A 25,101-nucleotide genomic window follows, 5' to 3' on the forward strand; every position below is an offset into this window, starting at 1 on the left:
TAGTGGACAGTACGAACGGACGGTGAATTAAGATGGAGGAATCCACGTGGTTTTGGAAGAATACCTGATCGCGAAGTAGGGTAATTTGGTCGGTCAATTGCAGGTTACGGGTAACCTGAAGTGTTTTCTGCCCCGACTCCACCCGCATGACGTACGCGCTTGGAAAGTAACCCACTCGGCCGCCCAAACACTTTCCCTTCCACCAATCCTTCTCCGATTTGTCGATTACCGTCACTTTGTAACCAGCTCTGTGACATACAATTAGATTTCAAGTGTTATTGAAAGTGTTATTTCTAAAAGGTTCTAATAATGCCTTCAATTTAATCATTTTATTTAACGTAATTAAAAAATGAAGAAGGAAGAAGAAAGTTTTGAAAAAATATTTCAAAAAGAAAAAAAAAAAGAAAGAATCGATCCTTTTCTAATTCTAGATACTCGTCGAATGATTACTTCAAGTCTAATTCATCTCGATGCCGCGCCTCGAAGTTATAAAGCACCACATAGAGATTGTTGGGAGGTAACACGCGTTTCCCGGGTGGATTCATATGATTTTGATTATTGGTGTGTGGTGAGGGGCAGGGTGAGGTGCTTGCAGACGAATAAGATTTCTCATTTTCATCGGGTAGCTCCATACTGGACATCCTGATGGCTCCTCTGATGTGTTTATGAACGTTGTGGCCCTGGCCTGGACTGCATGGCGCTGCAATCGAATCATCCAAATTACGAATAAGTATGTGAATTAAAGTTAAAATTATTTATAGAGCAATTTTTCAAATTCGAATCTACTCACATAATCTATTGATGCTTCCACTATCTGAATGTCTGGGTGGCGTTGATTCTCTCTGGCCACCGACATAATAATCTCGTGGACGATGTCGAACGTGTGCAGTACCCTCCGGGGAATCCAAGCTGAGACTCTTCATTCTTAGATTCAGCCTCTCGCGTCTACGTTGTGGACTATGCGGCGCTTCATGTTCCATAATGAGCGGATTATAGTAAGTTAGCCTTTGAAATTAGCTCGTTGCTCGACATTGACACCATTTATTTAAGCAATGTTATTTTTTTACTTTTTTATTTTTTATTTTTTTTCTTTACAAGCGAATAGTTAGAAGAAACAGTTAGTTAGAAACAGAGAAAAAGAGAGAGAGAAATTAGACAAAGTTTGGTTGCAGGACGACACAAATGTGTTGTTAGAAGGATAATTACCTACCCTTTTGTTTTCAAATTATGTCGTGTCTTTTTTTTTTTTTTTGCAATTCATCTTCTTTTTTTTTTCAGACAGAAGAAATTGAAAAGTTTGTAAAATTTATAGATAGATATTTCTTGATTAATTACGAAATAATAATAAAATATCAGTTTGTAAGAATAAATGAAACTAAATCAAAGCAAGATGGCAAAGCGAATGAAAATTATAAAAAAAGTTTTGCAATTTTTCGTTGGACTCCGGTATAATATATGATATTCATCTATATGCGTGCAAGAAAATTGCAATATACACAAATACACACACACATATGCAAATACAGATTCGTATTCTTTCATTAATTTTTATATAAAAAAATATTAGGTTTGTTGCAAGAATATATCCGTTTGGCGTCAATGTCGAGACCGGAAGTATACACATACAAGAAATAAGAACACCATATATAGATATACGATTACACCATGAATGCAGACACAAATAATATTTTTCTCAATCAAGCGACAACTTCGATCGATATATACACATTTTTTTTTCACAGGTAAAAAAAAAAAAAAGATAATTTATTATAGAAATTATAAAGAAAAAAAAAAGAAAGAAAGAAACAAAAAATAATAATAAAAAGAAAACAAAGGAGAAAAAAAAAGGGACACGACTCGCGTACCAAGAAATGAAAGCAGGGGAGAAAATATTTATTTATAATATTTACATGATTTCTCCCTTTTTTTTTTTTTTTTTTTNTTTTTTTTTTTTTTTGACAAAATTTCGAATTTATTTTCGATGCATTGGTTTCACGCTTCAACAACGCTTCATACTTCGTACTTCATTTTCCTTCTTCCCTTATTTTTTTGTGAAAATTTTTTTCATATTCTTATTTCTTAAAATTTTATTTTTACATTGAAAAGTAAATGGCTTGCACTATTATGAGAAAAAAGAAAGCCGGGAAATTAGAATAAGATTTGTATAATCATTTTACATTTTTTTCGTTTTTTTTTTTTTTTTTTTTNTTTTTTTTTTTTTTTTTGAGATTCGCACTCTCGAAACATTCCCAAATTTTTAAAAGAAACTATATTGAAATAATAGTTATTTATGAGTTGTATTTATTTGTTCGTTTATAGCTTTGATATAGTATTATTGTAATAATGAATCCTTACCTTTTTTTCGTGTAATTTTTTTTTTTTTTAACAACCTATACGATAAAAATTTCGCAAATAATTTGCGTAGATATAAAATCTATTTTTTTTATAATTTAATTGTGTTAAAATTCAAGAATAAATTTTATAAAATAAAATGAAAAAGTTGCAAATTTTCATGATAAAAGGGGATAACAAAATTGTTGTTTATCGTTGCATATAATTAAATTGATATCTTCCATTCGGCAATTTCAAAGATTCCTTCTTTTCAACAACTTCTCAATGATATTAAGAAAAGAAAGATCGTTACACCGAAGTTTTTTTTTTTTATTTTCCAATGTGTATTTTTCACAAAGAAAAGTAACAGGATGGGATTGTGCAAATAAATAATATTTTTTTAATTTTTAAACATCGATTCTTTTCTTAATTGAAATGATATTAAACGCAAACATGTTCAGAAGAGAATCGAAGAAAAATTCATGGCAATTCCAAGTGTTCATGCGCTGGCAATCGCATCGTCAGTTCCTTGATTCACGTATTTAAATAACAACAACAACAACAATAATAATAATCTGAATATATACATATTCGAGAACAGGAGAAGAAGAAACAAAAGTCAATTAATCTTCGTTTTTTTTCCTTTTTTTCTTTTTTCTTTTCGAAATCAACTACCAATTCCATCTTCGATTCCACGCTTCGATTTTCACTGGCACATCATCTCCACAACCTTCCTTATTACTTCCTTATTATCACACCACTCGAACTTCCACTCTCAACATCACAACAATTCATGATAAGCATAATACACGTCTCGATTATAAATTTCTCCACTGAATTTTACACCTTTGTTATTCCACCCCTTAATCCCAATTAACAATTTCACTTGATCCATCTTAATCAATTCCCAAATTCTCCTCGATACGTTTCCTGTCGTTTCACCGTCGAAAACTTCCCTTCTTCCGTTCCGATAATAAATAACACTAGTCGAGTGGCGTGAAACTTTTTATTCCCCAAGTTTTATCCCATCTTTCCCTCCCTCGAGTAGCGAAGAAACGTTGTATCTTCATTTCACGGGTCATCGTTTCTTGTTAGTCGAGCGATAGAAACGTTCCATCGGCCTTGGAGACGAGGTCGAGGGCGACTCCTGGCGGCTCAGTACCAACGGTTGGCCGAACGGCCTGGTCGCAGACATCGATCCACCGCTGCCCCGTCCTGGTCAATGGAATTGCAACGATTTTTCCCACATTATTTCCTTTCGCTATTCCTTTCGCGCTTTCCCACTCGCGAATTTGCGGATTTCTCTCTCTCAATGCAAAACGCTGTTCAAACCTGTTTTATTGTATTATTGAAGCTAAGTTCTGCTTGTTAGTAGGCGCACGATTTCTCTGGGATCTCGATATCAAGCGTCGGTGGCGCTATCTGGCGGCGTTCCCTCCGTACTATCGCGTATTACTCGTCTCTTTCTCTCTTCGATAATTTTTCTTTTCTTTTCTTTTCTTTTTTTTTTTTTTCTATTCCGCGATGAACTTGGTTAGTTGTCCATTTTTTGGCTCGATTAGCTGTTCTCCCGCTGTTATATTTGCGATTTTGGAGACTCGGGAAATTGGCGATAAATAAAGTTGGTAATATAGTTTGGGATCATTGATTATTTTATTATTAGGTATTTTTCTTTTCTTTTTTCTTTTTTCGTCAAATGACCGAATAATTTTGGTTAAAAAGACATTTTTGTGACATTATATTCTCAAGATATTTTTTTTTTCTTTTAACTCTTTCGAACGATTTATTTTTGACTGTACAATAATCCTTCTCTCTAACATTTTTTTTTTTCTTGAGATGTGAACCGTGTGAGCACCGTTACGTAAAATAATAAAATAACAAAAAAATATCGGCGAAAAGAATTTGTTTCCAGCGGATTTTCGCTCCTCGTAAATGTTATTATCACACGATATATAATAGATTCGTCGATTAATTATTGGTGGTAGCGAAAGAAATCTGCTTTGGAACTATTCTTACGTGTTATGTAACAATTCCAAATATTTTATCTCGATCAAAAAATTTCCGGATGTAAAAGCGGTGCGGTTCAATGATCGTGAAAGTATAAATGAAAAATAATTTTTCCAGGTGGTTAGATCCATCAGTATTCGCGGGGAATTATTATCCACGGATAATAACAAGCATCGAGGTGACAGAAAAAAAAAAAATATACATATACATATATATATATGGCGCGCTGGTAAAGAGGAAGAATGAAGATGAAGTAGGAGGAGAGAAATAGAAAGAGAGACAGAGAAAAGATTGGAAAGACAACAAAGAAAGAAAAAAGAGGCAACGTTACGAGTCATGTCCCTGAAGAAGGCTGAAGTATATTTATGTTGATCAAAAGAATAAAAAATAAAAACAGGGTCACCTTGAAACAGAGAATTGCTCAAGAATTATTGCAAGAATTTTTGATGACCGATGTAAAATCTCTCTTCAGACTTGCATTCTGTCTTTTTTTTTTTTTTTTTTTTTCATATAACNTTTTTTTTTTTTTTACATATAACGTAATCCTCTTGGGATGGAGATATATTATTCATCGTTGACAAGGTTTGATTTTCTTTTTCTTCCTCTATTCGTTTAAAAAAAAAAATATTATTCAAAAAATATAATTCGATCAAAACTTTTCAAAACTCTTGCTCGGTTTATATATCTTTCTTTTTTGAAAATTTTATTCTTTTATTTTTTTTTCTTGGCACAGAATTTCAACGACGAATCGAACAACAACTGAAATTGGACCAATTTACTTCACATTGTACCTTTAGAAGAACTTAAATAACACCTTCATTCTCTCCCATAGAAACAAACTATTTTTAAACGTTGGCCAATAAAAAAAACTTTCACGATTTCATAATTTATCGACGAACAATTCGAGTTCCATTTTTCAAATAACCCTCAAATAATCTCTTTTGCACGATAGAATGCGTCTGAAGAGCACCTTTTTTATCCAACACTTCGCCACTATTTTTATTTCAGGAATTGTGTTTTGAAATTGTATTCTTTTCTTTTTTTTTTTTTTTTTTTTTGTTTCCAAATAGAGATTCTGCTTCAAGATAGAGAGGAATTGGTGCTGTGCCTTACCAGAGGTGGACGAGGAACAAGGGTGGGAGGAGGCCCTCGCTGACGAAGGTGCTGGAGGATGATCTGCTGTGGGAGGCGTAGGTGGTGAGTTTGTCGAGTTTCCACGGATCTCGCCTGCCTGCTTCAGCACCTGGTATATGGCGTCCACGTCTGCCCACACGAGATAGAGAGATAGCAAAGGGATAGCACGAGTTGCATCGCACGAGAGATGCTTTCTTTCCTTTCTTTTCTTTCGTTTCTGTTTCGTTCGTTCTCGTTCGTTTTGTCATTTCTCGTTTCTTTTATTGTCCTCAATAATTGTGTGTGATTTAAATCACTAGGCTTTTTTTGTTCTTTTTCTAAAGGCAACAAGTGTCTTTAGATACCCTTCCCTTCTGGAATACTATTCACATGAATTGTACATTTATATTTTTATATATCTTTGAAGAAAAGGCAAGAAAAGCTATATATATATACTTCTATTGAGTTTGATTAATTTGTACAAGTTAATTGTACATTTATATTTTTATATATCTTTGAAGAAAAGGCAAGAAAAGCTTCTGAAATTTAAAGACACTTGTTCACTTATATATATATATATATACTTTAATTGAGTTTGATTAATTTGTACAAGTTTGATTAATTGTACATTTATATTTTTATCTATCTTTGAAGAAAAGGCAAGAAAAGCTTCTCAAATTTAAAGACTCTTGTTCACTTATATATATATATATATATATATATACTTCAATTGAGTTTGATTAATTGTACATTTATATTTTTATATATCTTTGAAGAAAAAGCAAGAAAAGCTTCTGAAATTTAAAGACACTTGTTCACTTATATATATATATATATACTTTAATTGAGTTTGATTAATTTGTACAAGTTTGATTAATTGTACATTTATATTTTTATCTATCTTTGAAGAAAAGGCAAGAAAAGCTTCTCAAATTTAAAGACTCTTGTTCACTTATATATATATATATATATATATATACTTCAATTGAGTTTGATTAATTGTACATTTATATTTTTATATATCTTTGAAGAAAAGGCAAGAAAAGCTTCTCAAATTTAAAGACACTTGTTCATAGTTCACCTATATATATACTTCAATTGAGTTTGATTAATTTGTACAAGTGTTAGTAGTGTCACTTGTTCAGAGTCACTGAAACTTTACTTTAGCATTTACCTCTCTCTCTGTATCATCAAATGTAATATGTATAATAAATCCTTTGCCGATTTTCGATTCTGGTCAAATTTTTCAAACTGTATACAGCAAATGTTACAAAGTGATCGCAAAGGCAATGTGATAACGAAATTGTCATCGATCGTTTGGAGAGGAGGGGGGGGGGGAGATACGTTCACCGTCGTGTGACGTCAATAGAAGTGAATCAAGTTGAAAGGATTAAAAAAAAAAGCGCATAAGAAGCCGTTTAATGGGAAATTAAACTAATGAAATTCCTCTTGTTAATAGCGTTTAATCGCTTCTTGAGAGAAGCTTATCCTTCTTATGTGAATGAAATATCACAGTTTGATTTAAAACTATTATTTATATACTATTATTTATATTTATATATATACTATTATTTATATTTATATACAAGTATGCAATGGAATTACATAATCTTCAACATCTCTTTCTTTTTCTTTCTTTTTTACCCTCAGTTTCTCGACCTGAAAACTTCTTATTTTACAGACATTATAACCTTTATTGAATCGATGATGGGGGTTCAATGGAATCTGGAGGAACAGCCTGGTGATCGACTTTTCAGCTTCAGTGACTCTGAACGGGGACGGCCATTGTATATTGAGCCACAAAAAAAAAAAAAAAAAACAACACCGAGATAAAGACAGAAAAGTCTTCCCTTTTCTAGAACGCCTGTTGAGGCGACATCTAGGGACACAGAAAAAGATGGCTGGATACGAGCAAGCCGATTAACTGGTTAATTGCGATATAAATTCATGGTCCTGATCTCTGACCCTCTTCCTGCCTCGTGTATCATCACGATGATCATGATCAAGGAGATCGATCGAGGTGAAAAGAGTGGAGCAAAGTTTCGTGCAAAGTTTGAGTTTCGTTTTTCTTTTTTTNTCCCCATTTTTCTCGCGATTAATTTAATCGATCGATACTCTTTCGCAAACGAGACTGATTTCTCATCTTTCGGATTTGTACTTTGTACACAATCGATCTAATCTTGATGCTTTGATTACGTTTCTAAAGAAATTCCTGAAAAATAGTGATATCAATTCTAAAAAAAAAAAAAAAAAAAAAAGTATAACAAAGAAAACAATTTCGAATATTCGTTATGCGTTTTTGTTGAAAAAGGACTCTTCAAGTCCAAGAATGTGATCCAAAATTAGATTCTGGATCGACCATCTTCCTCGCACATTTTGATCTTTCCCGCCCAATTCATTTTTCCCTTTCGAAAATACAATACAAGATTTTGAATGTTTCGAATTTTTTTTTAAGCTTAAAAAATTCAGAGGATCAGTTCGATTCATTCAGAGGATCGATCGTATTCAACGATGAGAGAGAAAGAGAGATAGGTGTACATAGACAGATAGATAGATAGAGAAGGAGATAGAGATAGAGAGATAGAGAGAAAGAGAGAGAGAGAAAGAAAAATCAGAAAATCAATATTGATATATTATTGCATTCCAAACTGGTTCATACTTACTGTATTCAGCAGTTGTGGTTTCATCCACCTGAGCCTGTGTCTTTTGCCGACGTAAAAGAGGGATTCCGCCACTCTTTTTGGGCGCAACGCTGGGGCACATGGCCGGTTGCACCAGGTTGATGCAGTCGGTGTGAGCGTTCGCCTTGCAACCGCGACACCTGACACCTTGGCGGCTGTGACCGCGCAACACTTGGCCACAGGCATCGCAGGGAGTTATCTTTCGATACGTGTATTCGCGCCAAGAATGCCCACCCTCCGACTCCAAACTTTTCCTGGAAGATATACTTTTTATTTTTCTTTCTTTCTCGTCACTTTTTTTTTTTGGGTAATTTTTTTGTCGAGATAAAAATCTTGGTAGATGTAGTGTCAAACATGCTTTGACAAAAAAGAATTAGATAGATATATTTGTTTCTTGCATTAGTTTCATGGGATTATGATATTAAGAAGATCTTTGAATAAGATATAGTTTTTTTAGTAATTTTTTTGTCAAGATAAAAAGCTTAGATATAGTATCAAATATTTGACAAAGAGTTTTGACAAAGAGATTAAATAGAATATATATTTGGACATAGTTTCTTGGGATTATGATATTAAGAGGATCTTTGAAATAATTTTTGTGAAGATAAAAATCTTAGATGTATTATCAAACATGTTTTGATAAAAAAGAATTAGATAGATATATTTGTGCATAGTTTCTTGGGATTATGATATTAAGAGGATCTCTGAAATAAACTGGTAGATATAGTTTTTAGTAATTTTTTTGTGAAGATAAAAATCTTAGATGTATCATCAAACATGTTTTGATAAAAAAGAATTAGATAGATATATTTATGCATAGTTTCTTGGGATTATGATATTAAGAGGATCTTTGAAATAAACTGGTAGATATAGTTTTTAGTAATTTTTTTGTGAAGATAAAAATCTTAGATGTACTCTCAAATATGTTTTGACAAAGAAGATTATAGAACATATATTTAGACATAATTTCTTGGGATTATGATATTAAGAGGATCTTTGAAATAAACTGGAACATATAATTTTTTGTGAAGATAAAAATCTTAGGCACAGTGTCAAGCATGCTTTCACAAAGAAGATTAAATAGAACATATATTTGTCTACACAATTTCTTTGGATTCTAGTAAAAGGATTTTTGAAATAAATTGGTAACTTTAATCAAATATTTCATTAATGACAATCAATTGTTAAAAATAACGTTAGCCATCTTACCTGGACATGGCGACGACTGTAGAAACGGCATGGTACATCGCCTGTTTTCCTCTGTATTAGTAAAGCATTCGCAAAACAATAATTCTCGTTTATTAATCAAAAATCGCATTTCCATTTATGTACGCATTCTGTAAACAAAACTGTTTATCTAAAAACCAATAAAAAAAAAAAAACAAAAAAAGAAAGAAAAGAAAGAAGAGAAACACAAAGACGTCAAGGCATTCTTTCTACCAAGTCCATTTCCGTTGTGAAAAGTTACTGACTTGTCAGCTGATGGAGGAGTCGTCGGGGAGCTGGTCTTCAAGCTCTTGAATGCTTTCAACCATTTGTGCTTGGTGCTTCCGGTAGAGCCATTCGACATCTTCCGGCTGCTCACCCCATCCGGTTGGCCGGCTTCTCCAGCCCCGAACAGCTCTTTCTGAAAATCGTTAAGAGAACGTTAAACGTAATATCTACACTTCGTCAGACCGAAAATAGTACAGTTCAATTTTCTTTTTTTTTTTTTTTCCTCTACGCTCGAAAATTCCACTGATACCAAAAAAAAAACTTCTCATAAAACCACTTCTCATAATCGTACATCATTGGGATGCATAGGGATAATTTATTAAATAATAATTTAATAATTTTTCCATCGCTGAATTAATCTCTTCCAGTCCTTCCTTCCGAAACTGAAATAATAATAAAGAGAAATCTAATTTTGCTTTTCGATTTCGACTTTAAAAAAATTTCTTTGGAATTATTCCAACTTCATTTTTTTCCTCTTTGAAAAACGGAAGGTACGTAAATACTGTATTTCTTGTAATTGACTTTTCCCAATATTCTCTTTCCTTCGAATCTTAATGTATCATTTTTTTTTTTTTTTTTAATCACATTCTATTTATTTTTATGCTCTCAAGATAGGACAATTTCGACGAGAATAATCGAGCTTTCGCAGCAGAGCAATCGATTGTTAAGCAGATATACGCAACGAAAGAAGGAATCTGCACGATTTTAATGCGACAGACAGGTATTAATTGGATTTTATTGGAAACACTCGATGGCTCATTACTGCAACGTACGTGTACCACGTTCACGTAATTTCAATTTCCTCTTTTTTTTTTCCCCCAATTCCAGCCTTTTTCAAAACGAATAATTAACGAAGATCGATCTTACAACGTTAATTAATTATTTAATCGTTATGGTCGAAAATGATTATGATGACGAAATGCCATCAATTTGAATAGAATCGATAATCTGTTATTAATCTCGATTCACGATACTTGATCCATCGCGCTGTTGGAAATAAATTTTCAATCGAAAATTGGGCGAATAATATTGCTGCAACCAAGATTCCTATCGATCCCCCCAAACAGACCATTGTATCTATTCCTATATAGCGTAACTGTACTTGTATAGGGGCTTCATTCATAAAGAGGCTGAAGGTGCATCGACCAGCAGCCAGCGACCAAACCTGCGACCCGACAATATTTCACGATAGATCAATCTCCAACCTCGAATTAAGATTCGATAGAAACAAGCCTACGTGAAACGAACGACGAACAACATCTCTAAACCTAACTTTGATGCTTCTTCTTGCTAAGAAAAGAAAAAAAAGGAAACCACATCTCGAATCTTAAAAAAAAAAAAATCATCAATCATCAATTTCTTCTGCCAATAACCAGCCAACTTTTATATAAAAACTCTCCACAAATCCAAAGAGGGCCAAACGATGAAGAGTCCACTATCCCTCAACGAGCGAAAGAAACGACTCTTCCTTCGGATCAATTCATTCAACGCACGTGCCAGGTCGTGAAAAAGTCCTTATATCCTCTGGATCATCAACAATCACCCCCATCACCACCATGCGTCGTCACGTGTTTTCACATTACACACAGCTGACGCTTGAACACCACAGCTGATGCATTTTTCCATCACGAGTCCAATCTACCATTTAACTCACAAACTGACACGACACGACACGACACGAAACAGACAGGTTCTGTTCAGAAGAGGAGAAAGAATCGGGAGCCGCATAGCAACGGAGAGACAGAGATAGATAGATAGATAGATAGATAGATAGAGAGAGAGAGAGAGAGAGGTGATGATTCACAAAATTGCACAAGGGATCGCGTGCTTTCTTTCCTCTTTGTCTCTTTTGAACAAAGAAAATGGTGGTGCCAGTGGCGTGGATGGAAAGCGAAAGGGGTGGCAGGTGTCCCGGGTCCCAGCAGGTGCGTGTTCAATGCCGTGTAAATACTACTAACGACTTGTGCGCGCAGCGTTGTCCAGCCCATTTCGCCTCGACGACTATAGCCAGACTCCTCCTGCCACCCTGACCTAGGAGAGCGGACTCGAGGCCAGGAATGGATTTTCAGACGGTCGCCGCCGTCGGTGGGTTGTGACCCAGTTGTGAGGGCGCATGTCGCGCGTTTGCGCGCCGTATTTATTCGGCTGCCCGCCTCGACAACAGGCCTCGTTCGGCTTCCGCGACTTGTTCCTTGTTTCCGGCAAAATTTTGCTTTTTTTCGATATCTCTTTCCTATTCCTGATTGCTCGTATTTCAATATCGATTTGAAATGCCTGGTAATGGCAGTTCGTTTGAAAGATTGAATATTGAAAGATGTAAAATGTGTTGTTAAGGTTTAAGAAGAAGAAGAATAAAAAAGGATAAAAAAGTAAAAGAAGTTATTGTTGATATTTTTTTATCGTATAATTGGATTTATAATATATTGTATAATTATAATTTGAAAATTTAAATAAAATTGGACAAACTCGAATACCTGAAATTAATAATACAATGTAATATTCTAATATTATATTGTATTATGTATATTCTAATATTTTAATGTATTAATTTCCATTTTTTTGCCTGGTAGTGGTAATTCGTTTGAAAGATTGAATATTGAAAGATGTAAAATGTGTAAAGTTTTAAGAAGAAGAAGAATGAAAAAGTAAATAAATAAAGTAAAAGAATAGAAAAGGATAAAAAAGTAAAAGAAGTTATTGTTGATACTTTTATCGTATAATTGGATTTATAATATATTGCATAATTATAATTTGAAAATTCAATTAAAATTGGATAAACTCCAATACCTAAAATTAATAATACAATGTAATATTCTAATATTATATTGTATTATGTATATTCTAATATTTTAATGTATTAATTTCCATTTTTTTGCCTGGTAGTGGTAATTCGTTTGAAAAATTGAATATTGAAAGATGTAAAATGTGTTGTTAAGGTTTAAGAAGAAGAAGAATAAAAAAGTAAATAAATAAAGTAAAAGAAGTTATTGTTGATACTTTTATCATATAATTGGATTTATAATATATTGTATAATTATAATTTGAAAATTCAAATAAAATTGGATAAACTCCAATACCTAAAATTAATAATACAATGTAATATTCTAATATTATATTGTATTATGTATATTCTAATATTTTAATGTATTAATTTCCATTTTTTTGCCTGGTAGTGGTAATTAGTTTGAAAGATTGAATATTGAAAGATGTTAAGTTGATTGTTAAGTTCTAAGAAGAAGAAGAATAAAAAAGTAAATCCTTCGATGATATTCATCTAGAAACTAAAAGAAAATTAATTTATAAAATAAATTGATTTCTCAAATGAAGTTATTGTTGATACTTTTATCGTATTGGATCTATAATTGTATAATTATAATTTGTAAATTCAAATAAAATTAGATAAACTCCAATACCTAAAACTAATAATACAATGTAATATTCTAATATATATTAATTTCGATTTGTTTGCCTGGTAATAGTAATTCGTTTGAAAGATTGAATATTGAGATATAAAATATATTAAATTCTAAGAAGAAAAAAAATGTAAATCCTTCGATCAATGTTATTAAGATCTAGAAACTAAAAGAGATAAATTAATCTCTTTTCTCTAAATGAAATTATTATATTGATACTTTTATCATATAATCCATGGATCTATAATTGTATAATTACAATTTGAAAATTCAAATAAAATTGGATAAACTCAATACAATATAATATTTTAATAATATATATATATATATTAACTTACTTCGAGGATATAAAATTCATAACTAAATAATATTTGATTATAAATAGATAAATTTGAATGATTAAAAAAGATAGCATTCCTTGGATAATAATTTTAAAACAAATTATAAAGAGAATAATTCCAAAAACTTTCGTGAGTTTTTGTTTCACATCAAAGATATATATTTTGCATTCATAAGCAAGCTCTAATTTTTACTTTTATGTCCGCTAAGCGAAGTTTTCTATTTTATTTAATAATAATATAACAACAAAAACTATTAATTTTTAACCATTTTCTTTTTCAATAAATTAATCGAATTGTCGCGATAAGAAGTTTATCGTGTGCTATTGAAGAGTTAGATAGAGTCTGATAATTAACGTGGTTCTTTTCTGACTTCTCGAATACTTTAGAGTTTTGATTGAGATGGTTTTTAAGATTTCTCATCAAGTTTCTGAAGTTGTTACAGTTGTTCTTGAAGTTATAATTGGTTACGATTGAAGTTTTTAACGTTGAAAGGGATTCAGCATGGCTATTTCTAATTGTAAATATTATTTCTTCATCTTTTTTCGAAACAAATATTTTTCTAATTTTTAAATTTGATTTTTAGATTTTTCGATTTAGAAACTTAAAATTTTCCATTGTGAATCGATATCTACGTTTCAAATAGTCACAATTTCTTATTTTAAATCAAAGTTTTAATAAATTCATTAAAACATTTTTTCCATTATATTTGAAAAAAAAATTGGAGCAACTTTTATAATTCCAACGCAATGTCACATCGAAAGGATTTTCGAATGTTTTAATGGAACATCTCTGATTGAACCACGCTGAAAAAAAGGAAAAAAAAATATTAAAGAGATCGATAATATCTTTCTCCTTCATTTTTCCAGAATAATCAGAGATCAGACGAAAGCAAGGAATTGCCATAAGTAACTCGAACTCGATCAATTATCGATATCTGGATGACCTGGCCTATAAATTATCTGGTAATCGTTGATAAGTTAAGAACGTATCTTGGTGAAAATTTTAGCAGGATTCGATCGAAGCTTTTCAGTGGAAACATTTCGGTTAAATAATTTCTAATCTGCCTGACTAGATTCAATTCTAGAATGGGAACATTTCTATCGTCGATTCTATCAATGTTTCTATTACGTTCTCAACTCTAAAGAAATATATATATCATTTTACAGCCTGGTATTCTTGTTTTATTTGTCTCAGTGTTGAGACTTTAAGTTTAGTTTTAAAAATAATTTAATCTGAGAAAATACTCAACATCTCAACTTTTTTGTTAATTGTTGCTAATTATTAATTGTTATCGATTATTGTGTCATCAAACAAATATTTTTTTTTGTTCAGTAAACAATTATTAAGTATCGTTCATTATTTATTTTTTCTTGTCAATATATTATGAAATATTTTTAATATTGGATTTCTATTATCAATTCTATCCATATTATATTCATGAGCAACTCTAAAGAGATACATTGTTTCAAAAAATTGTTGCTCCAATATTTCATAAAATAATTTGTATTCTTATTTTACTTGTCTCAGTGTTGAGACTTTAAGGGAGTTTTTAAAAATAATAATTTAATCTGAGAAAACACTTAACATCAACATTACTTTTTTGTTAATTGTTGCTAATTATTAATTGTTATCGATTATTATATCATCAGATAAATATTTTTTTGTTCAGTAAACAATTATTAAGTATCGTTCATTATTTATTTTTTCTTGTCAATATATTATGAAATATTTTTAATATTGGATTTCTATTATCAATTCTATCCATATTATATTCATGAGCAACTCTAAAGAGATACATTGTTTCAGAAAATTGTTGCTTCAATAAAATAATTTGTATTCTTATTTTATTTGTCTCAGTGTTGAGACTTTAAGGGAGTTTTTAAAAATAATAATTTAATCTGAGAAAACACTTAACATTAACATCACTTTTTGTTAATTGTTGCTAATTATCAATTGTTATCGATTATTGTGTCATCAAGTACAAATATTTTTCTTCGTTAATATATTATTGAAATATTTTTAATATTTGGATTTCTATTATCAATTCTATCGATATTATGTTCACAAGCAATCCTAAAGAGATACATTTTTTATGAAAATTGTTGCTCCAATATTTCATAAAATAATTTGTATTCTTGTTGGAAATTTTAAAAATAATAATTTAATCTGAGAAAATACTTAACATTCATCAACATCACTTTCTTGTTCAATATATTATGAATATATTTTTATTATTTGGATGGATTTTGTAATAAACGATTAGGCAATTTGAAATTTCTATTTCGAGCACGATGGAGTTTGGTCAGCCTGCATTTCGGTATTCAGAGCCTTTGACATGGCTCAAGGATCAGGACACGTCGTATCCAGGAATTTAGCAAATGTTCAAGTGGAACGCTCGAATCAGGCCAATCTTCTCGTCGAGAATGATGCTTTCGACAGGCATGTACATGCACGTGTTTCAAACTTGTATGCAAATCAATATTATTGTGTAACGCTTCGCGTGTCTATCTCGCACCCATAAATGAAAAAAAAAAAAAAAAGAAAAAAAAAATGGAAAAATATTTTTCTTCTTGTTACGTTTCTTCCTCTACTTCGACGAAATCATAAATCCTTGTTTATGATTTCCGCTCGTTTATCTTCCTTTTCTTATGTATCACAACGTGAATATTGAATTTCGATAAATTATAATATGAAAGATATAAATTTTGAAAATGCTCGAGGCTATTTGATACGTACAAGATGCTCAAGATTCGTTTCTTATAAGAATATTTCTCATAAGAAAATTATCTAACGATAATTTATTTTATATTTTATTATCTTCTGTATTTTTTACTACAGTGTTAATATATATTTGTGAAATATCTTTTGAACAATCGATTCCAATGACATAGCTCTATCTTTGTCATATCTTTACTTCACTCTAATATAAATTGTTTCTAATTACTTTTACAATCAAAATTTAATAAATAAACGATTCGATTTTTGTTAATACTAATTTTTCTGTTTGTTTTGGTTTTTATACATTGTGGCTTATGTGCCATATAATAACTTTAATTGACCAATTAAATTTAATATCGGTAATAATTGTTTGAAACAGTTAATTAATTAATTTTAAATTTAATAGAAATAATTATTGTTGGTTTTGCTTCAAGCTAAATTGGGATTACAATCTGAATACAGATTATATATACATTTATATTATTAACAAAGAGATTAGAATTTTGGTAATTCCTATTATATCTTATTATATCTATTGTTTGAAATAGTTATTAATTTCAAATTTAATAGAAATAATTATTGTTGGTTTTGTTTCAAACGAGATTAGAGTTTATACATCTTAGGGATTACACATCTGAATACAGATTATATACACATTCATATTATTAGAAAGGGATTAGAATTTTGCCAACTCCTATTAGCCTTATTATATCTAGGATAAGTCTGATTGAGGATTTAGTTCACCTAAAGTCTTCCTATTAAACCATTTAGATCTAGGTTATACCTGCTTTAATTTTTGTCATCTCTAGATTTAAATTTATCTATGTACTCCAATACACAAGGATGATGTGTACTCCAAATATTGAATTCTTTTGACAATTCTTTTTTTCTATTCTCTCACAAATAGTGTTAGAGATTCCATTAAAATTCAAATAATCTGATTATATTACAAGATATATTACAATGAAATTTTTAACATTCTTCCAATTTCTATCATGAACGAATAAACTATATTATAGAATTAAAAATTACAATAATTCAGATATATAGATTCTTACAGTTAAAAATATTAATTAAAATCAATTAATAAAACCCTATGCAACTTCAACAAATTTTTACAAAAAAAAACTCTGATCTCTCCTCGTGATTTGATCGTACTCAACTATACTCAATTCTACGCTTCCGTTTCCATTTGAATTCCACACACCATAGGTGGATCCATCCTTGAAAGGAGATTCGTCTACTCACTTCGGGCAGAGATCACTTATCACTTATCCAATATGGCGTCTTATTTCTTATTTCTTATTTTTAACCGATCTCAGGCACAAGCCGGGCGGAGAGAAGGAACGAAACTGCGGCAGCACGTGCAGGTACACAAGGCAAGGTGCATTGTTCGAAGCCCGTGGAAGGGAACAATGAGAGGCTCGTGCTAATTTTAATCGGCTCAGCTACTCGACTTGAGAATCACGAATGCGCGAGGCCAGTTCTTTTTCTCGCGGTCGAGATCAACACGTTCCTTTGTCCCTGACTCTCTCTCTCTCTCTCTCTCTCTCTCTTTCTCTCTCGATTCCAAAAGCTCGATATCTCGTGTGTCACCTTTCTCTTCCTTTGTCGTTCTCACCCATTCGCTAGTTCTCTTCCTTCCTGATGAATTACCGGATGAGAATAATGGTTTTGCTGACAACTGCTGCGACTGAGTTCTGCGATCTCCTCGAAACGGCCGATTGACAATTTAGGTTAGGAACGCTCGTTTCAGCACACGATTGAATCATTGGGTCTTCCTTTCGAATTATTACGTTTCAAATTATTTCCATCCGCTATTCCATCCTTCCCTGTGCTGGAACGTTCAAACGTTTTTGAATTCGAAATCACGTTTACAATTTATATATGGAAACGAGGGAAGAGGAACGAATATAGTTCGACCGAGTCGATTCGCACGTTCGTTGCGTACGGTAAAATAATTAAACTGGATTTCTTTTCCTTCACGAGGATTAAACGTAAAATGGGGGGAAAAAATACAATTAAAATTTAATTTTTTTTTTAAAGGAAACAGTGTGTACGGTCATTTGCTACACGTAGCAAGAGAGAGAGAGAGAGAGAGAGAGAGAAATAGGATAGAAAATTATTGCAAAGTGTGTGTTTAAATTCCATTCGTGTATGGAATAGGAAATCCTCGTGAGACGTGTGTTTACATTATTTGTACATAATTAATTAATTAATTAATTGGTTGAAAATTTCATAATAAATGAAATTCTATTGTAGAAAGAGAATGAAAGTGAATTATTGGTTAGAGTATTATTAAATGTGTTCACGCATTACTGTTCACAACAGTGTGAAATTGTGTGAACTATAATTATAACTAATTATATTACAGTGACTAAATGTAGCAATGACTCAATACTGTTTCCCAATTGAATTATAATCCTCTTGTTTGAATGCTTAAAATATAATTTCTTCTTTAGAGATATATCAAGTGTATTGAATTCATCAGAGAGAGAGAGAGAGGAATGAATTAATTCATTTTTTAGAGATTTAAAAAGTAATTTATAGTAATGGGGCCATTACGCTTTTTCATAGTTTAGATGAAACGAAGGAAACGGATAAAGAAAATCACCGACTTTGCTTCTTCTGTGATACATCTTCCCTGCGGGATCCATCGTAAATCTAATTTCGGAATCGTCAAACAATCTCTCTATTCTCGAGAATACACGTGCACGTGCATTGCACGAATACACGCTCGATTCTTTTTATCTATATATATATATATATATATATATATATATATCAAAAAAACTTGGAAAACTTTTCTGTCGCGAACGAAGAAACTTTTTCACTAGTCTTGTCGTGGTTTTCTTTTCCGAACAATTCTGTTTTCGAGTTCGAAAACAGTGTAACAAGTTTTAAACTTAAATACATACAACTTTCGGTGGTATGATCTTTTTCTCGTTGGAAAACATATTGACAGTATTTACGAGCAAAGTTTGATAAAAATTTGACAATAATAGTTCAGCTTTCCTCGCCACATATCCATCTTCATCAAGATTTAAAACATGAAAGAAAATATATTTCCAATGAGTTTACAATATTTTTCTAAGAATTGAAATTAATATTTTAGCTATTGATAAAATTAAAGAGAAATATTACACAATTTTATACCTGAGATGTCACACATGCAACAAATGTGACAATGTGTTAGCAAAAAAAGAAAAAGGATTAAAGAAGAATCAAAATACGTATGCGTTTTGCTTGAACATTCGGTTATGTAAAAGCATATATTGCCAAAAGTCAACCAGATTTCTGTTGAAAAGGGTTTGAAAAGGGTTCGTGTTTTATGCAAATTTAAATTTCCAAAATATTTCACAGAATCTCTTCTTCTTGAAGAACAAAGAAACTCATTAAATATCGGTTTAAAGACAGCTTCCAGCTTTCAGCCAACATTCCATCAGCCAACAAACGACACCAATTGAAATACCTGTGCTTGCACAGCTGCAAGGTATAGTTGCGTCTCCCCGAGTGCAAAACGCTTCATGGAGATGTCCTCTTGCAACTCGGCCACTTTCGTGTACAGATTGCTTTCAGCGCTCCTGCAATTAAACAAAAAAGAAATTCCGTTTAGCAAACCCTGATTTTCCAGAGATTAAATCGTGGTACGGTCGCGTTGAATTTCGAAATTAAATCGGGTTGGGAGAGCACAAGAAGAGGTCGAGAATCCCTCTACCTTTTCCTTTATTTTTAATAAATTGAGAACCAGAAAAAAAGGAATGTAAAAGTAGAAACAATTATGAATATATCTTTCTTTTGTTAAATATATTAATTATTTCTCCAACTCGTGTTCCATGACTACAATCAATCAAAATTCACCTTATTGTTTTTCCAAATGAAAGGTTCTATTATTCTAAGAATATATTCTAATCTCTGAGGGATAAGAAATGATCAGCCTTGATCTCTTATCATCCTCAAGATCATTGATCTCAAAATCATTGAGCTGATCAACAGCTGATCAATATCACCATATTTATTTAAATATATTTAAATATATCTTTTATATTATTTATAAAAGATTTATTTAAATATATTTAAAATAATATAAATAATAATATAAATAATATAATATAAATATAATAAAAGATTTTATATATATCTCATATATATCTCAAATACATTTGAATATATCTTAACAGAAATGTGAACAGAGATGTATTTTAACAGAAGAATATTTAACAACAGAGTGATGATTAGACAAACGTTCATTTCATCTTATTACGAAACGTACATGTGCAATCGTTTCTGAACGACTGAAAGTTATAACGTCAATCAATTATCGATCAATCGTCGATTAAACGTTGCTTTGTCAAAATATACATACTCGTTCAATGTATGTATCATTAAATTTACACAAATGGTGTATTCATCATAAATTGATAGATAAATACGCACTTTCGTTGCATGCGAATTAGCGCATCCAAAGCGTCCTGGAGTCGAGTGATCTCTTGAGTAAGACTATCGTATTCCCGTCGTAAATCTTCCATCAAGGGCAGAGTGCTTGTTCCTGTTGGGGCTAGCTCGTCCCTCAGGGAAGGTATCTGATTGATTCTTTCCATAGAAACCTGTTCAGGAGGGCCAGGTGCCACGAAAAGCCGCCTCGAGGGTTTCTTGGACGGGGTTGCAGTTGCTGATAGATTTCGTGCCAAGATCTACATGATAAATTTCTATTTAGTAGCGAAGCATCTAATATCGAGAGACTCTCTATCTACACCCATAAAATATATAAAATGAACTTAATACTTATTTTTAAACTTTATATATTATACTATATTTTATACTTATTTTTAAACTTTTTAAGTGACACATAATACAAAAAAAGAAAAAATTAGAAATAGAAAAAGAAACCTAAAAAATATCTCACGAATGGAGAGATTTAGCCCTTTGCACTCGTATATATATATATATTCGATAAGGATACCAATCAACTCGGAATTTATTTTCATAATCAATCAAAAGGAAAATATTTTTATGCGAACATAACATAAATTAAAATTTCCGGTTTAGTAGAAAAAATTAGCAAATAAACATATTTAATCTGCATATTTAATCTGCACACTCTTTTGAAATATGAAAATCTATATAATATGTTAGGGACATCATATTTCTCGAAAACATGATTTTAATTAATTGTAAATAAATTTAATTAAATGAATATTATGTAATATTATCTGGCTATAATTTGACCCCAAATAATGTAAGATGTCGCCTATATGGCGACAGACGAGTGCAACGGTAAAATATATAATGTCGCCTATATGGCGACATACGAGTGCAACGGTAAAATATATAATGTCGCCTATATGGCGACATACGAGTGCAAAGGGTTAGCAGCTTTTCCAACTGGAAATCTCATCATTGGGTCTTGATTCACTCCCGACAGGATGACAGGATTTGCTTGCCATTCGAGTCGTGGAGCGAATCCAATGTGTGTGTGTGTGTGTGTGTGTGTGTGTGAGAAATATGGAATCGCAAAATACATAGAACAGACATCAGGACATACTTGCAAATCGTTCATAGGCACAACAACTTGAGCCTCTTTGGCAACTGCCTGATAACGCTTTGTCTGCTCCCTGGCCCGCTCCGCGGCAGCCTCCGATATGCCAACCATGCATTTGCAAGCCAATCCGCATAACTCCTCGTAAACTTCCGCTATTTCGCCAAGAAGGCCGGGCAGGCATTGCGATTGATACCGTTCTGTGATGGCATTCGTGGCTCTCAATTGAAGAATGTACGCGTTATGCGCCTCGTAGTAGGCGCGTTTCAGCTCCTGCTCGCTTCCGCCATCTACCGTCAGCAGCGCTGCGTAAGCGCGTTTGTAATCCGCTCGGGCACGCTGCAATTTCTCCTCGGCCTTGGAAACCACCTGTTCATAAGCTTCTCTATGAGAAAATACCTGAAAAACGTCGATTCGATTTTCTTCCATGATTCGGCTCGTCATTTGTATATTTTTGCTTAATTTTTGAGAAACATTGTAATTTGATTTTCTTTCATAACTCGGTTCATAATTTATTTTTTATTTATTTTTGTTTAATTTTTTAAAAACATCGTCGATTCGATTCTCTTTTAATAATTCGTAATTTGTCTATTTTTGCTTAATTTTTTAAAAACGTTGTGATTCGATTTCTTTCATAATTTTTGCTTTTTTTGAGAAACATTATAATTTGATTTTTTTTAATAATTCGATTCGTAATTTGTTATTTATTTTTACTTAATTTTTTAAAAACATTATGATACATCGATTCGATTCTCTTTTAATAATTCGGCTCGTAATTTGTTGTCTATTTTTGCTTAATTTACATTGTAATTTGATTTTCTTTCATAACTCGGTTCATAATTTATTTTTTATTTATTTTTGCTTAATTTTTTAAAAACATCGTCGATTCGATTCTCTTTTAATAATTCGGCTCGTAATTTGTTGTCTATTTTTATTTAATTTTTTAAAAACGTTGTGATTCGATTTCTTTCATAATTTTTGCTTTTTTTAAGAAACATTATAATTTGATTTTTTTTAATAATTCGATTCGTAATTTGTTTATTTTTACTTAATTTTTTAAAAACATTATGATACATCGATTCGATTTTGTTTTAATAATTCGATTCGTAATTTGTTGTGTATTTTTGCTTAATTTTTGTTTCACCTAGAAATTCGAGCGATAGATGGAACGTTAAAAATTTAAAAAAATTTTTTTTTATCTAAGAATGATGGTTCAGATTAAGTTTTGCAATTTTTCAATTGTGAAGATAGGATATCGAAAATTATGAATAGCTACAGCAATCATAATATTTTTGAATTTTGCAATTTTTCATAACTTTTTTGTTTTAATGAAATAATCAACATTTTTATTGGAGATTTTTATTTTGTATCTCTAACGCTCGAGACATGAATGAAATTGCAATTGTGTATGGAAATATTAAAGCTACCAATGATTTTTAAGATTTCCATGATTTTTAAGATTTAATGATTTTTTAATCGATATTATATTATAGAATATTTCCTAATTATATTAATAATTATATTAATAATATAATAATAATAATATATAATAATAATATATTAATAATTATATTATTAGGATATTTCCTAAACACGATTACCACGATTGTAAAATGTGAAAAGTGAAATTTTATTCGAAATATGATTTTAAGTAATAAGAATTCGGACAATCGTTTGTCAGCAGAAGGAAAACGAAAAATAAATTACCTTTTTAGACTGGACTTTACGATGAAAGCTGGCTTCCAAAGTGGGTCTGGACAGCTGCTGTTGGAGGACCGCGGCCAAGTCTAAGTGAGCTTCTGCATCCGATTGTACCTGGCGCAGTAAACTTTCCCAAACTCGGCGCATTCCTCCCGAATCGACTCTGGCCTCCCCGGATCGGCTACGAAATTCGTCGACCAGCCGACGAACGTTCACCGAATGGCTCTCCATCGCAGCGCCCAACTCTTGAGCGAATTCTGACACTGTGTTGGCAAGGAGAAAGTTCGTAATATATATATATAAAATTCAGAAAATAATATGTAGCATCAAAAAATGATATGTAAAAATTAGAATGAGTGATAATTTTTTAAAGTCGTGTAATTATTTTAATATCAATGATGATAAATATTCTAAATTAATTCTAATATGTGACTTTGGATGTTAACTTTTTAAAGTTATTTAATATTGAATATCAAAGTAATCCATGATATTGAATAATTACTTTCTAAAACCACCTAGATCTAATATTAGCAGTGATAATTAAATTAAATAATTAAAGTCAAATAATATTGATTGATTGATATCCAGTATTGTTTTTTTCAAAATCATTTAATTCCAAAGTAATCCTTCATATTGAATAGTAACTTTCTAAAGTCACCTAGATCTAATACTAGCAATGATATTAAATAATCAAAGTCAAATAATATTGATTGATTGAAATCCAGCATTGTTTTTTTTTTCAAAAATCCTTTAACTGTATGTATATTGAATAATAGTTTTTTAAAATCACTTAATACTAGCAGATCTAATACTAACAGTGATGTTAAATATGTTAAATGTTCAAAATTACATAATATTGTCTGATTAATATCCAACATTGTTTTCTTCAAAATCGTTCAATTCCAAAATAATCTTTGATATTCAATAGTAACTTTCCAAAACTATCTAATATCAACAATGATGTTAAATAATCAAAGTCACATAATATGTCACATAATGTCTGATTGATATCCAGCATTGTTTTTTTCAAAATCACTTAATTCCAAAGTAATCCTTGATATTCAATAGTAACTTTCCAAAACTATCTAATATCAACAATGATGTTAAATAATCAAAGTCACATAATATTGTCTGATTGACATCCAGCATTATCTTTTTCAAAAATCGTTCAACTATATATATTGAATAATAACTTTTCTAAAATCCTAGATCTAATACTAAGCAATGTTTAAATAATCAAAGTCACATAATATTGTCTGATTGATATCCAGCATTGTTTTTTTCAAAATCACTTAATTCCAAAGTAATCCTTGATATTCAATAGTAACTTTCCAAAACTATCTAATATCAACAATGATGTTAAATAATCAAAGTCACATAATATTGTCTGATTGACATCCAGCATTATCTTTTTCAAAAATCGTTCAACTATATATATTGAATAATAAATTTTCTAAAGTCACCTAGATCTAATACTAGCAATGATGTTTAAATAGTCAAAATCTGCTAACAATGACTGATTGATATCCAGCATTTCAAAAATCTTTTTCAACTATATATATTGAATAACAACTTTCTAAAGCCACCTAGATCTAATACTAGCAATGATGTTTAAATAGTCAAAATCTGCTAACAATGACTGATTGATATCCAGCATTTCAAAAATCTTTTTCAACTATATATATTGAATAACAACTTTCTAAAACCATCTAGATCCAATATAGATCCAGCATAATATTGATGCAACTATCAATCAGCATTGT

At 31.1% G+C, this 25,101-nt stretch overlaps 1 protein-coding gene and 1 long non-coding RNA gene across 8 annotated transcripts in view; one reads left to right on the forward strand and one right to left on the reverse strand.

The window, feature by feature from the left end:
* LOC122717262 overlaps nt 1-25,101 on the reverse strand; it is a 61,278-nt gene that overhangs the window by 309 nt on the left and 35,868 nt on the right. For 4 of the 6 annotated variants that reach the window (XM_043941150.1, XM_043941154.1, XM_043941156.1 and 1 more), the window contains exons 2-12: nt 23,345-23,601; nt 21,644-22,036; nt 20,536-20,792; nt 19,571-19,682; nt 9,605-9,759; nt 9,342-9,392; nt 8,115-8,386; nt 5,452-5,601; nt 791-967; nt 451-700; nt 65-248 (exon numbers count right to left, since the gene is read on the reverse strand). In XM_043941150.1, the coding sequence (XP_043797085.1) occupies nt 65-248; nt 451-700; nt 791-967; nt 5,452-5,601; nt 8,115-8,386; nt 9,342-9,392; nt 9,605-9,759; nt 19,571-19,682; nt 20,536-20,792; nt 21,644-22,036; nt 23,345-23,601 (2,258 nt within the window). The remainder of the gene's footprint in view (nt 1-64; nt 249-450; nt 701-790; nt 968-5,451; nt 5,602-8,114; nt 8,387-9,341; nt 9,393-9,604; nt 9,760-19,570; nt 19,683-20,535; nt 20,793-21,643; nt 22,037-23,344; nt 23,602-25,101) is intronic. The other 2 variants (XM_043941151.1, XM_043941152.1) reach the window with 2 other exon arrangements.
* On the forward strand, nt 116-23,488 carry LOC122717264. Of its 2 annotated transcripts, XR_006347182.1 has the most exons (5): nt 116-517; nt 627-730; nt 890-995; nt 5,409-5,535; nt 23,353-23,488. It is a non-coding gene; the product is annotated as an uncharacterized LOC122717264 (long non-coding RNA). The 2 variants fall into 2 exon arrangements; XR_006347181.1 differs by lacking the exons at nt 5,409-5,535; nt 23,353-23,488 and adding an exon at nt 4,456-4,641.

Source organism: Apis laboriosa, unplaced genomic scaffold, assembly GCF_014066325.1.
Source record: "Apis laboriosa isolate Shangri-la unplaced genomic scaffold, ASM1406632v1 scaffold4_cov146, whole genome shotgun sequence".
In the NCBI taxonomy this organism is placed as follows: domain Eukaryota; kingdom Metazoa; phylum Arthropoda; class Insecta; order Hymenoptera; family Apidae; genus Apis; species Apis laboriosa.